Source organism: Anneissia japonica, unplaced genomic scaffold (assembly GCF_011630105.1).
Source record: "Anneissia japonica isolate Jap-2015-1 unplaced genomic scaffold, ASM1163010v1 scaffold287713_len945575_cov184, whole genome shotgun sequence".
NCBI lineage: Eukaryota > Metazoa > Echinodermata > Crinoidea > Comatulida > Comatulidae > Anneissia > Anneissia japonica.
The window spans coordinates 74,671-90,173 of record NW_022725774.1 but is presented as its reverse complement, the minus strand read 5'-3'; the positions used below and the strand labels follow the sequence as shown (position 1 = coordinate 90,173).

At 33.7% G+C, this 15,503-nt stretch overlaps 2 protein-coding genes across 2 annotated transcripts in view; both read left to right on the top strand.

Annotated features, from left to right (window-relative positions):
* The window catches only part of LOC117112907 (zinc finger protein 493-like), a 7,646-nt gene extending 882 nt beyond the window's left edge, over positions 1-6,764 (top strand). Inside the window, exons 2-4 of the mRNA XM_033256122.1 lie at positions 955-1,069; positions 2,536-4,686; positions 4,765-6,764. Coding sequence (XP_033112013.1) covers positions 976-1,069; positions 2,536-4,686; positions 4,765-5,363 — 2,844 coding nt within the window. The 5' untranslated portion in view covers positions 955-975 and the 3' untranslated portion in view covers positions 5,364-6,764. The remainder of the gene's footprint in view (positions 1-954; positions 1,070-2,535; positions 4,687-4,764) is intronic.
* A 4,040-nt stretch (positions 6,765-10,804) lies between these two features.
* Positions 10,805-15,304, top strand: LOC117112910 (gastrula zinc finger protein XlCGF57.1-like). Its single transcript, XM_033256128.1, has 3 exons — positions 10,805-10,942; positions 13,071-13,188; positions 13,885-15,304. The coding sequence occupies exons 2-3, from the start codon at positions 13,092-13,094 to the stop codon at positions 15,183-15,185; spliced, it is 1,398 nt and encodes a 465-aa protein (XP_033112019.1). The 5' UTR covers positions 10,805-10,942; positions 13,071-13,091; the 3' UTR covers positions 15,186-15,304.
* Positions 15,305-15,503: the final 199 nt, after the last annotated feature.

Below are 15,503 nucleotides of genomic sequence, written 5' to 3'. Positions count from 1 at the left end.
AAGGGCGCCTTTTGCGTCTGGATATACTTAACAACAGAAGGGCGCCCTGTACGTTGGGCACAAAGTATAGGAAAACTTGCATGGTTAAGAAGAAGGGCGCCGCCTACGTTGAGCACCACTTCCGCCTCATTTTTACAATGCGAGAACTCTATCTTGTATTTCTAGTATCTTTGGTATAATACATACTCCAAGTATTGAAATACACGCCATCGTGTTGGGATTCAATATTTCAACATTAATTATGTCATCATCAGGAATAGAATACATACTGTATATATATATAGGTAAAATAAGCACAGAAGAGGTAGGTTTTAACCTGTAATATTATACTGAATTTGACTTTGATTCTGCCCTGGTCCGTAGAAAAAGAAAATTAATAAATAAATAAAATAACATAATCCGGTATCTTCACACGACTTTTAAGTACAGGTTGTTGTGCAGCTCAGTGTGTTTCATTCAGTTTACTTACTATATTTTAGTAAGAATTTTTTTTAAAGATATACTAATAAGGGTAAAACTTTACTGTAAATTGCTTGGTTTTGTTTTTGTTATGCTATTTATCCTTTTGTTGTTTTTGAACTGTCTTGCTTTCCTTTACTTATATTTTATATTGTTAATGGGTGCACCATCTAAGTGATGGGTGCCACTGATCTAAAAGTGAACCCAATAAATCGTATCGTATCGACCAACTTTTGAATATGTAATAATAGGAGTAAAGTATAACTAGGCCTAGCTGAAGTTAATAACTTTGAGGAGGCAATTGAGATCTGAATGTTTTTTACACTGTTCTTGTGTAGGACGGACCTTAGCAACATCCAAGGGAAGGGGTTACCGGAAAGGTTCATTTCCAATAAGTAACAGGTTAAATATTTTGCTACAAAAAAAAAAAATCTTGCCGCCAAAACATTGGTAAAATTGAACTTTGTAATTTTCCTTTTTTTAATTGCTTTTTAGATCTCACAATATTCCGGCATCATGGATCAAGAATTTGCTGTTGTTAAAAAAGAACCAACTATTTTCGGATATGAAATTAATGGTAATCAGAATTCAGAAATTAAAGTTGAAATAGGTTAGTTTTTGTTACATTTTTTTTAAAAGTTATTGTTATTTTTATTTTATTGTTCACCATTCTGCAGCAACAGCATTTGCTTTACAGATTTAAGGTAATAATAATAATAATAATAATAAGAATAAGAATAATAATAAATATGGATTTATAGTGTGTGTAATGCTTAAAGCTTCTAAGCGCTAGACCTATGTTTTGTTTTGATATTTACTGTATTTTATAATATGATTCGATAGTTTAGATTCAGTAAAACAATATATAATGAAATTGCAATTGAGTAACATATTGCAATAATTATATGTACTGTATAATAAAAAATGAGATTCAACAATGAAAAGATCGATTACATCAGGTGACCAATCCAGTGTCCGTTCGCACTATACTTCTTTCAGGGAAAAAACTTTACTGAAAATAATCTGGTGTGAACAACCTTGGAAAATTTTCTCAGTTAACTTCCAGCACCCATGCCGCTTGGTTAGTTTAACCGAGCAGTTCAGAAAGATTGATGAGGTTTAATTTTACCGAGTTGCGAACAGCGCAGCTCGGTTAAATCTTCCTGAGTGCACACTATAGCGCACACATTGCTAAACTTTCCACAGAAATGTATCAGTAATTAGACTGACTAATGCATGCGCAATATTTTACTATCCTAAACCCTATTGTGTATTAAAATGCTGGTACAAACAATGGTACGATTTGACAAAGGTAGATTTACCATCTGTGAGATGTGCAGCGGGCGCTGTGCCTTCACCAACCACCATTGCAAGACCCTAGATACGCAACTGCCTTTGTCCATGTGAACATGGCTTTCAGAACAAGAAGCTTAATATTAAACAATGATTATATTATATGCCTTGTTCTTGTTTATAGAACACTAGGAAATGATGAGTCAACTAGGCACAAACCTACATTTAAAATGATAATAGTTGTTGAGTGTGAGTAAAAAATTAATAAAAGAATAATTTTAGGATGGGCCTGTAATCAATGGTTAAATTTAATCTGGTTACAAATACCAAATGAGTAAAAGAAAAAGCATTTATTTTAATCTATTATTGACAAACTGGATGTAGGTCAGCGCCTAATTTGAAATGTTGTATTGGTACAAAACCGGATTAACTAATAATGTGGTTTTGCCCCAGAATATCCCCTTTTATGTTTTATTTTGTGTGATGTGCTCCCATTATACATATGTTTTTTTCAAGACAAAACCATGTGCTGAATTGTTACACAGATTTAATTGTATTTTTACAGTTTTCCCTATGTAATTGTTCTGGAATAAATCAATTTGTGGAACTTTTCAAATTGTTTTCATTTTAATTATTCTATGTATTGTAAATATCATGCAATTCAGCTGCAAGACTCCGACTTGATTTGGAATAAATAATAAATTGAAAATAAACCAAATTGTTGAATTACATTGCTCAGCTGCCATATACATAGTAATATTGACATTTCATCATATTTTCTAGGTCTGAACAGTGATTTTCTCAACAATGATGAAGACAATATTAAAAATAAAGAACAGTTGTCAGGAAAAACAGGAATTTTTGTTGCTGAAAACTCTCATTTAATTATTTATTCTGGTAACAATAACCAAAAGGAGAAAAATGTGAATGAATGCAGTGAAATAAAAGAGAAAAATGAATATTCGAAGGAACATAACAAAAGGAACTATGAAGGATTGACACATGAATGTGACCATTGCGGAGCGAATTTTGATTTTATGACATTGAAAACACATATGGGAATCAAAACAGAAGATAAATCATTTCAATGTAAACATTGTGTAAAGGGATTTAATCAGGCAAGCAAATTGGAAGAACATTTGAGAACACATACAGGAGAGACATCTTGCAAACATTGTGAAAAGAAGTTTAAACACCCTAGCCGGTTGAAAAGACATATGAAAATACATAAAAGAGAGACACTATATGAATGTGAATATTGTGGAAAAAAGTTTAAAGTCAGTCACAAGTTAAAAGCGCACTTGCAAGTACATACAGGTACAGGAGAGGGACAATTCGAATGTGGACACTATGGAAAGAAGTTTAAGACAAGTGACAGTTTAAGATCCCATTTGAACATACCATATTTATGTGAACATTGTGGAGAGATATTAAAAGATATTACCACTTTTAAGACACATTTGGATATGCATGCAAAGCAAAAAGTGTTTGAAGACAATACCATTTTGAAAGCACTTCCTGCGCCACAAACAGCAGAAGAACTCTACAAATGCGAACATTGTGGACAAAAGTTTAAAGATGGCAGCACTTTGAAGACACATTTGAGTATTCATACAGAAGAATTATCATACGATTGTGAACTATGTGAAAAGAAGTTTGAAAGTAATAGCAGTTTGAAAGTACATCTTAGGATACATACAGCAGAAGAACTCTATAAATGTGAACATTGTGGACAAAAGTTCAAAGATGGCAGCATTTTGAAGACACATTTGGGTATTCATACAGAAGAATTATCATACGATTGTGAACTATGTGAAAAGAAGTTTGAAAACAAGAGCAGTTTGAAAGCACATCTTGGGATACATACACCAGAAGAACTGTACAAATGTAAACATTGTGGACAAAAGTTTAAAGATGGGAGCACTTTGAAGGCACATTTGTTTATTCATACAGAAAATTTACCATACGATTGTGAACTATGTGAAAAGAAGTTTAAAAAGAAGAGCAGTTTGAAAGCACATCTTAGGATACATACAGCAGAAGAACTGTACAAATGTAAACATTGTGGACAAAAGTTTAAAGATGGGAGCACTTTGAAGACACATTTGGGTATTCATATAGAAGAGGTACCTGTATCATACGATTGTGAACATTGTGAAAAGAAGTTTTTAAATAATAGCAGTTTGAAAGCACATCTTAGGATACATACAGCAGAAGAACTCTATGAATGTGAACATTGTGGACAAAAGTTCAAAGATGGCAGCACTTTGAAGACACATTTGGGTATTCATACAGAAGAGGTACCTGTATCATACAATTGTGAACATTGTGAAAAGAAGTTTTTAAATAATAGCAGTTTGAAAGCACATCTTAGGATACATACAGCAGAAGAACTCTATGAATGTGAACATTGTGGACAAAAGTTCAAAGATGGCAGCACTTTGAAGGCACATTTATTTATTCATACAGAAGAGTTACCATACGATTGTGAACTATGTGAAAAGAAGTTTGAAAATAAGAGCAGTTTGAAAGCACATCTTGGGATACATACACCAGAAGAACTGTACAAATGTAAACATTGTGGACAAAAGTTTAAAGATGGGAGCATTTTGAAGACACATTTGGGTATTCATACAGAAGAGGTATCATACGATTGTGAACATTGTGAAAAGAAGTTTAAAAATAATGGCAGTTTGAAAGGACATTTGAGGAAACAACATACAGATAAAAAATGTGAACATTGTAAACAAATGTTTAACGACCATCAGACTTTGCAAAATCATAGACAGGATGTTCATTTGAAAACATTGAGGAAACATACAACAGAAAAATGCGAACACTGTGAACAAAAGTTTAAAAACCATCAGACTTTGAAAAGGCATTTAATGATACATGCAAAGCAAGGGAAAACATATACACCGTATGAATGTGAACATTGTGGAAGACAATTTAAAAGTAAATGCTATTTGACTGGTCATTTAACGATGCATGCAAAGCAACATAAATGTACACATTGTGGAAGACAATTTAAATATAAATGCAATTTGATAAGGCATTTAAAGATGCATGCAAAGCAACATAAATGTACACATTGTGGAAAGAAGTTTAAACGGAATCGTGAACAAACATCACCATTTGTATGTGATGAATGTGAGAAAGAGTTTAAAGAAAAACAAACTTTGAAAAGACATATACAAAAGAGTATACATACTGAAATAAAAACAATTGGATGTGAACATTGTGGAAAAATGTTTAAAAAAGTGAGTAAGTTGAAGGAACATATGCAAATTCATGCAGAAGAGAAACCGCATGTTTTGCAAAATCATCTGATAGTACATGCAGGAGAGAAATCACATGATTGTGAACATTGTGGGAAAAAGTTTCAACACAAAGACTATTTGAACACACATTTGAGAATATGTCATACAAGAGAGACATCATTTGTATGTAACCATTGTGGAAAGAAGTGTCGACAAAAAGGCAGTTTGAACACACCGTTAGGAGCGGCATCATTTGTATGTGAACACTGTGGAAAGAATTGTAAACCTACTGCTAAAACAATGGTAATGCCTCACTCAGTTTGGTCTCAGATTCACTCCACATTTTCATAAGACGATTCATTTTGAATGTACAGTAAAATACTGTACTATTGATTCCAATGCGTAGTTTTGGAAATTTATATTTATATACATTAGTACAGGAACCATTGTAATGAGCTTGTATTAAACAACGACTTATTTCCAATGGGATCCTTGAGAAAATAAACAATAGTATAGTAAAATTAAATTACAAGGCCGCATTGCATAAAATAGTAGGTTAGAAAAGCATATTGGTTTTGCCCGGTCGCCATGTAATTTCATTTAGTGTTTAATGTGTTCCATATGTGTTTGATCCAATGACCGGGGTAATAATGTGAAGCGCTTAGAGGCTTTGTTAAGGCATTAAGCGCTATATAAGAACGACATATTATTATTATATTAAAATGTGTTAATACAATTATTAAAAGTGTATACAATTTTGAAAGGTATAACAATTAATTATTAATACTTTTAAAGTCGTTTTTATACAGGTTTCATGGGCTATCCTAGTATACTGAACCATGGTTTACAACATCGCATTTTATTTAGTTCGATTTTTAATCTTTTTCCCAATTTTAAACTATGTTTAACTTTTAGGAAAGTCATTGTTATATTTGCTATTTATTGTTATGATGTTGCAGTATACTGAATAAAGTCAAGTCAAGCTTGATTTATAATGTATTATATACCTATATTTCAGGCATCTGATTGGTTAAAAAGTGGGTAATAATTTCAACTATCACTTCTATATACTTTAAATGATAGTTCATAAAATCTTGTTAAGTGATAGTACTTTTTTGCCCAGTTGCCATGTAATTTCTAGGTCCCACTTAACTTCACTGTGGAATTTATGACATGCACCATAAAAACGACTGCGACCTCTACAACGAGATTGGCCCTTTGACACCCTAAGCCTAGGACGTAGGCCTAGACCTACTTGATGTGTACTCTTTCCATTATGTTTTTTAGGCCTCATAGGATCTATGTATGAGGTATACAGTATAAAACGAATATTGACTGCTCTAGATTCGGGGAACGGAAATCTAGCCCCTCATTGAATTGGAGACCGTAGCCTACTATCTTCCCTAGGGCATGCCTAGGGCCAAAGGCCCAAGATAAGATAGTAGGTAACGGTCTCCACATCACCTTGAGGCAATAGATCTCACCGTTCCCCTCATGAGCAGTCAATGTAAAAAAATAAATGCCTTTTGAATTGAAACGAATTGAATTGAATGTACAGGTACAGTATGTGTATTTGTACATAATGTATGTACAGTATGTACATGCTTCTATTCAGATATTGTAAGGCAAGTAAAATTTAAATTTTACTTAAGTTAGTTCTGAATTTTGGTACTGTAGTTGGTTATAGTCATTGATTTCTATTTTTGTAATTTCATATTTGCCTAAAAATATTAATAAAGTCATAAATGATGAAACAAAATATCTATCATCACTTTTTCCTTATTTGCACTGTCATTTGTTGGAATATGCATAGGGTTCATTAGTATTGAGTACACAGTATACGCACCACTACTTCAATTGCCATTTTTTTCCTTATAGTGTGCTTTCAATCCTTGTCAATATTTATTTGTTTATTTGTTCTTTCGTTCGTTCCTTTGTTCTTTTCTTTGTGTATTTATTTATTTATAACCATCTTTAAGGAGGGTAGCCAATCCAGCAAAGTTGGGGCCTTCACATGCAATAAAAATACAATAACATTATATAGTGCCTTCACATGCAATAAAAATACAATAACATTATATAAAAACTATGGAACAGGTAAAAGCATAATAGATAAGAATTATAAAAAAATAATAAAATAGCAACCCTGTATTCGTGTAGTTCCCTGCCTGCCAAAGCTAATTTTCGATTTGAAATTCCATGTACCGGTTTCTATGGTCAAGCATTTCTAAAATACTGTACCAACCAAGAATATATTGACACAAAAGAGGCTTGATATGGATGAATGTGAGCATTAGCGACATTCAGAGGTATTTGATAGGTAATTTTAATAGCTTTCGTATGATACATTATACAGCAATCAAATTCCATCTTCTAGTGACTGGCAGCTTCGAAATACCATGGGTAAAACGTGTAGAAAGTGCCATGATGTCTTTGGTCGAATTTGGCACTTTAATCCAAAATTCAGCGTAGCAACAGCCCATTCCGTGTGAGCCAAGAGATTGTGATGAGGATTCACCTAACTTGTTGCCAGCTTGTAACAAGTGATGGCTACGAAAACATTTTTTGAGCACTTTTAATCCGATGGCCACTTAGGCAAGCAGATTTAGAGCATTTAGTCAAACAAATTGCAACAGTTTGTTTTATTGCTGATTCTGGTTCATAAGGTTGTGCTAAATGACATATCCAAAATGGATGCGAGTTTCAACCCAGTCGCCTTATTTGCATAAATATGCAAATTAGCTATTTATGTTAAGGAATTGTCTAATACTTGCAATAATTCTGTAAGCATGTACTCATGGTAAATAAAGTGTTTAGACCCATGTTTTAGAGACAGAAAATATTATTAGGATATTTGTGAATGATATTTTATGCATATAATTATGTTTCATATGCAAATTACAGTAGTTGCCGCCATTACAGGAAAATTGATTTTTTACAATAACTTTTTATCTAAAGCATTCAATCATGACAATTAAAGTGTTTTAAGGGTCACAAATTTATTTCGGTAAATTTATGATTCAAATTTAGATTTTCTTTCAGTAAATGACTGGTGCAGGCGAGTATAGTTGAAGGTGAATGAGTGTTAACTAATACTCAAACTCGTCTAATGGAATATTTGTACATACAGCAGTTGGTGCAAAACATTCCAATTTTTTTTACATGAGCAGATCATTTTGTCACAATATTCTTTGCACTTGCACGTATAATTCGTGACAAAGCATCGGGAGCTGGCTTACTGTCCATTGTTTAAGGCAATAAATGCCCACACTGTACTTTCCATCCCCAATCTTCTGGGGCGGATTGCTATAAAACGGTCTGAACTGGTAAGAAACTCCTCGAATAAAGCCGGCTTTATCACTTAGACGGTCTTACTAAAGTCATTCCTCTAAGACCATTGCTATAAAACAGTCTTCCCTAAGACCGCTTTGAGTATTGAAATGCAAACAAGCACTCCCTGGTATCGTAAGATTGAGGGCAACGTCAGGCGTGCTCGCGCACGCAAATATCGAAATGAACGTAAATAAACTCTGTAGACCTATTTTTACAGACGCTGAGAAGTGTGCGGAGTATTCGTCGTTCGATTCTCCGAATTTGACGATCTAGGCCTAAGTCTTGCCATTGCACTGTTGAATTAATCAGCAGAACGCCATGATGAAAATGATTTAAGACCGTTTTAAGCCTCCTCCGAGTAGGCTTTAAAATTTAAGACGGCTAACTGGTTAGACTGTGGTATAGCAATGGTCTATAATCATAGACCAGTAGTGACGTCACGATTATAGCTGGCTAACCGTTAAGACCGTCTAAAGACCGCTTATAGCAATCCGCCCCAGGTTTTAGTCTTACATTCCCCATCCATACCTGAGTCTGTAGATAAACTCTGTAAGAATGTTACTTGGCAGAATCTTCTGTTGGTGATAGTCTTTGAATGTCAACACATTTAAGGCTTTTTACTACCTTGTCGCCAAACTTTTCTCTGCGGAGAACGTTCAAAGGTACATTGTGTCTGCTATACAGACATACCAAAGCTTTTGCCCAAGCCTGTCTGACATCTTTGAATCAAACTGAAGTGTTTGAGTTTGTAATATCCATTTCGATAGAAAATCATTTCAATTTCATTAAATGAGTGATTTGGGGAAGGGGGGGTTTTTGGGGGGGGGGGGGGTGGCGGTTTGGTGTCATATAGTATTTGTAACATTAAACATGAAATTAGTTGTTGAATTATGTTTTCGCCACGACTTTTTTCTGTAATCAAAACTGTGTTTATATAATTCTTGTTACAATATCTTTTTTTCAGATGTGTTTCCCAAAACCGAAATTGCATAATCTATACATGGTTCAATTATGCTTATGTAATAAGGAGAGATTGGTGCAATGTTTTTGCCAATTTTCTCAGATTATGAATCTTGGAGATTACAGACTAGACGTATGTGTCGTATATGATAATCCCATGTTAAGTTTTCGTACTCAAACCCAAATATCTTCCATGTTTTACTTGTTTGATACGTCTTCTGAGATCAGATGAAAGTATATTATGGTTTCTAATTAGCATGACTAATTGCATTTTCAACATATTTCCGACATACCATTTACCAATATTTTCTACAATGTTTTGTAATTTTGTATTTAATCCATCAACTTCCTGAAACATAAATAGCAACATCATCCACAAAAATACTGCAAGTACCACGCAAAATAAATTTTAAAATATATATAAATATATATGAATAATAACCAAAATATAATTGGACCCATGACACTACCTTGTAGTGGTCCAAATTCCGAGTGATTAGGGGGCAACATTTCAATATTTATTCCGTTAAAGCCAAGAAAAGAGTGTTCACGTTGCAGCCTTCGTATAATAAACCAATATTTAATTTAATTGTATTAAGAAAAATAATTGTTGTATTGTATTGTTGATATGAATTACATTTTTTTATTTGAAGATGAAGGTTTATTTTTCTAATACTATTATTATAATATTGATAAACTTTTGCCTAATCATTTCTCCAATTCCCCCCTCTGCTTTCTGTTGTATCCGTGTTTTGTATTTGTTTCGTTTATGTATTTTTTTTTCAAAGAAATATATGCTTTCGTTATTATATGGGTCGCTCGCTACAAGTGCCACTTGATGAATGGTTTTTCCTTTCATCATTTGGCGTATACTTTTTGAGCAGTGCCCTCTTTCACACAAGTCTTCTTTTTTTTATGAAATCCGACTGTTCAATATTTACCTTTTGATATTATATTGTATTGTGTGAAGAAATAAATGTTTATTTGAAGATTACAGGTAAGACTTTCAAGGTATGAGAGTGCAATTTCCGGGCACCTGAGGTCCATTTTCAAAATGTTCTAACCTCAGCCCCAAAATTTCACTTTAACTTAAGAGTATTTCAGTGGCAGATTCAAGGTGCCCAGCCGGCCCACCATCACTATTTTTTTTTTTAAATTAAAATTATATTCAAATTCAGTCCAGCTACACTCTCCATCTGTAAAAGTCCCTCTCTGGGCCCAGCTCTATTTCAAATTACTGGATCCGCCACTGGATATTTTAAAAATTTCGTATGAAAATAAATGTTAATTGCTTAAAATCAATTAAAAGGCTATATGCGCCAGAGCTTCCGGGGCTTCGCCCCCTGGTCCCCAAACATTGCTTGGGCCTATGGCCCAAGGCTTTATTTTTCATCTCTTCTCCCCCCCCCCACCCACTGATCGACGCCCTTGTGAGGGAGTGAGACAAACTCCACTAACACTACATAGTGGACAACTATAATATTACACTGAGCTGAGTACGGTAACAAACGTGCTTACGCCCTCTGTTCCTTCTTTATAAAACAAGGTCGTAAACGAAACGATGTAGGCCTAGTAGAGCAGGGGGTGTGGTAATTTCGTGGCTGTCGGTCGGCAGGTTATTTCTGTTCTGCTAACATGTAAGGATAAGTTAAAATGTGATTTATTTATCAGTACAGTATTAGGCGTTTATTAAGGCCTACGTGGATATACGGATGTGGTGTAAGGCTATAGCCTAGGCCTAAATTCTCCCAAATCGAGCCTAGTAGCGGGGTCTAGTCCAGCACCTGAAAGTGTAGGCCTAGGGTAGGGTAGCGTACCAAGGCTTTAGGCAAGATAGATCCTAGTAGGCCTAGGTAAAATTCCCTCTCTAACTAGCCAAACAAACGAAAGGTAGCCTAACCTAGGCTACTACTAGTACTACTACTGTACGCTAGTCAATCTCAGAATTATTCTAATCGCTTTAACTGTTTTCCATGTGGTGGAATATTTATAGATATATCAATCATTATTGATGGCTCGTTGAAATAGTAGTAATCTTGTTTTTCCTCTACTTAAGTGATTGCAGTATTGCACCGACACTTGACATTTTGCTATTATCTAATGCTTGCAGCTCATCTTTTGCACCATCTCAATTTTGTATATTGGACAAATGTAATTTTGATCCTAAACTGAACATACATTTCATTTTTCATTTTTCATTTCATTTCATTTTTCATTTCATTTATTTCGTCCAACAAATACAAACAAAGTTTCTCCACTGATTTAAGGAAAAATACATAAAATGAATATATAAATGTCTGTTCTCGGGAAGTAAAAACGAGCAAAAACTGCCAAGGCCAAAAGAAAAAGTAAGTAAATAAATAAATCGCAGCTCAGCACCCAAGAAACAATGTATTGTTGCTCTCATGGAGCCACTATAAAAAACATGTGGGTATTTCCAGAGAGCAACAATAAATGATGGCAGCAGCAAAGCGCAAACAGCGACAGCAAAATAAGTAGCACAGCGCAGATAAAAGAGAAATTCAAGTTCATTCATTCAGTTTGGGATGAAAGATTTGTATGCTGCTACTTTGATTTGCAAGTCAAATCTTTTTGATTTGATTCATTTAATATGTTCTTTAAAAAATACAACAAAAACAAAAACACATGAACAGATCAAGTCACAAAAGAGCATACCGGGGATAACCCTAAAATTGCGAAAAAGACAATTATTTCCATAGCGGTCCCCTACATCAAATTATGTGAAATGAACAAATAAAACACTCTGCAGATAAAAAAACGACAAACAACAAAATATAGCTAATATAAAAAACAGATTCAGTCCTTAATTAACCTTATAGTATATAAATATAATATACGCACTAAAAACAGCATTTTAAAATTTTCAACCATCTACACAGTCATATTATTGAGAAGAAACTTTTCAACAGCAAATTTATATCTTGAGAAATATCTTCTCAGACAACCCAGGATTTTATTTGAATCATTTATAACTTGGTTCTCTTGACGGTAGTCTGGTCCTCTCCTATGATTTTGTATTCAAAATCTAATATATTTTTACTCCTTGTCTTATTAATTGTATGGCATTTGGACAGATTAAATGACGTATAAAAAGTATCATCACAACCACATTCAGTCTTGCAAGTTGCAATCCTGTGGCAAAAATGATTGCCCAAAATGCCCCAGAGGACAAAGTCAGCATTGTAATGTGTAACAAATGAGTGATGAGTAGGCATGTTTTTTTCAAGGCAAACCATAAATTTTTAACACCTAAAAGATTTTTGGCACAAAAATGTATTAATAAGGAACAGTACAAGCAAGTACTTACTCCAAAGTGTTACTGTAAGAATTGGTACTTTACTTTATCACATATCTGTAGTCTTTAGTAGGACTGAAGCCTACTGTTGACCCTTTTTGGAAAGTTTAAAAAAAAAAAGTGAAAAAAGAAAGGAAAATAAATTATTGATCACCCAAAATGCCCCAGAGGACAAAGTCGGCATTGTAGTTGTTAACAAATAAGTGATGAGTAGGCATGTTTTTTTCAAGGTGAATCATAAATTGTTGACATTTCAACTGATTAAGAGGCACAATAAGTACAGTAAGTCAACTGGGAAGCCAAACAGTTGGGGAAGCTTGATCTGGCGAAAAAAAAAAAATGAATTAGTGTAATTTTTCTGATGTGCCAGACAAAAAAAATGTCTGCTTGAAAAATTGTTAGTTCTTTTAGGTTTTGTTTTTGATAAAATTGTTAACTTGCTTTTTCAGATCTCTCAATATTCAGGCCTCATGGATCAAGAATTTGTGGTTAAAGAAGAATCAGCTATGTCATTGTCAGCATGCAAAATGAAGAATTTACAGAATCCAGAAATTAAGGTTAAAATAGGTTAGTTTTGTCATGTGTTTTTTAATTGCATCGAAGATCTGATCATTGTGGAATATTGACCATTCCTAATTTCTTGTTCACTGCATATTGTAAAAAAATGGCAGTAGTGGTGGACTCTTGTTTACAACATGTTGGCTAAGTTTAGCCCTAATTTTAGCTCTCCTGAATCAAAGTGGTTGTAAAATTAGAAGAATAATAACATTAAATAACTGTGTTGCTTTGTTTGTGAACCAAATTGCTCTACTGTATTACACTGGAATACTGTACCCTCGATTACGTTGCAATGTCTATAGAATACTCTCATAAAAATATTTATTCTATTTAGGCAAAATTAGTACCTATGAAAATTGCTATAAACTGGTATCTCAAAGAAAATTTAAAATTACAGTATTATATTTTTAATATAGATTTGTAATCATGCAAAATTTCACACCTGTTTATGATAATTTGTTAGTATGATGCAAGCAGGGCCAGTGGAACGTTTTTCAAAGGTTGAGGGGTGGGGTACTAGCATTTCTTTGCCATCATACAAAAATCTGCCAAAAAGGGGTTCCCCCGGGTCCCCCAGTTCTGCCAGCCATAGCAAGTATGCAAATGTATTTTAACTCATTTCTCATTTGATTTTCAATTTGATTTGTTTCTATACCTTGGGACAGCATACGGTACTTAAAATTTTCTCTTATTTATATTTTCTAGACAAGTACAATGAATTTCTCAGTAATGAGGATGAGAATAAGGAACAGTCTGTGGTCAAAACAGAATTTTTTGGTGCTGAAAATGATAACCATGAAGAGGAAAATAAGGATAATGAGGATAGGGAACAGGTTGTAGTGAAAACAGAAATTCTTGTTGCTGAAAACTCTCATTTACATACGTGTATCTATTTTGGGGATGATAACCACGTAGAGGAAAATCTAAATGAATGCAGTGAAATAAAAGAGAAAAATGAGAGTTTAAAGAAATGTTTGAAAAGGAACAATGAAGAATTGACACATGAATGTGACCATTGCGGAGAGAATTTTGATTTCATGAATTTGAAAACACATATGGGGATCAAAACAGAAGATAAATCCTTTTATTGTATACATTGTGGAAAGGGATTTGATCAAGCAAGCAAATATGAAGAACATATAAGAACACATACAGAACAGACACAATATGAAAGTGAACATTGTGCAAATATTAAAATAAAAGAGAATTTATTTCATTGTATACATTGTGGAAATGAATTTGATCAAGCAAGAAAATTGGAAGAGCATTTGATAACACATACAGGAGAGACACCATACGAATGTATTATTTGTGCAAAGAAGTTTAAAGATCATGGAAGTTTAAAAGAACATTTACAAACATCACATACAAAAGAGGTACCTTATGAATGTGAACATTGTGGAAAGAGGTTTAAATATAGCCACACTTTGAAAAGACATTTAATGATGAAGTTTAAACCCGGTCAACATTTTCAATCTCACATGGAAGTACATACAGGAGAGACGCCATTTGAATGTGGGGATTGTGGAAAGAAATTTAAAACCAGTGACGATTTGAGAGCACATTTAAACATACCATATTCATGTGAACATTGCGGAGAGAAATTTAAAGATATTAGCACCTTGAAGACACATTTGAGTGTACATAAAACATGTGAATGTGAACATTGTGGAAAGAAGTTTAAAGACAGTCGCACCTTTAAAAAACATTTGATAATACATGAAAGAGAAAGAATATATGGATGTGAACTATGTGGACAGAAGTTTAAAGAAAGGAGTACTTTAAAATCACATATGATAATACATTCTGAAGAATTTCCATATGGATGTCAAGATTGTGGAGAGAGGTTTAAACACAATGACAATTTGGTAACACATTTGATGACACATACAGAAACCCCATATTTATGTGAACATTGTGGAGAAAATTTTAAAGAAAATATACATTTTGAAACGCATATGAGGATGCATACACAGGAGTTGCCATTTGTATTTGAACAATGTTGAAAGAAGTGGGGAAATTTCAAAATGCATATGAAGATAACGTAACCGAAGAGAAACTGTATTCAGTGAAATACATGTGATAATACTGAAGAAAAACCAATATGAATGTGAAGAAACAATGCATACAACTGTCTCTTATACACATCTAGATGTGTATAAGAGACAGATGCTACTACTAAACAATTAACAACCGAAGAGAAGAAAACTGTTCATATAACAACTGCTGAATCAACAACGAAAGAGAAGACAACACCCTATGACACCACTGTGGAACAAACGACGACGCAGAGCACAACGGTTGATATAACAACTGAAGGATTA

Coding starts and splice junctions, on each gene's coding strand:
- LOC117112910 (XM_033256128.1), top strand. CDS start 13,092: ATGGATCAAGAATTTGTGGTTAAAGAAGAATCAGCTATGTCATTGTCA. Junction 13,189..13,884: donor AGAAATTAAGGTTAAAATAG/GTTAGTTTTGTC, acceptor TATATTTTCTAG/ACAAGTACAATGAATTTCTC.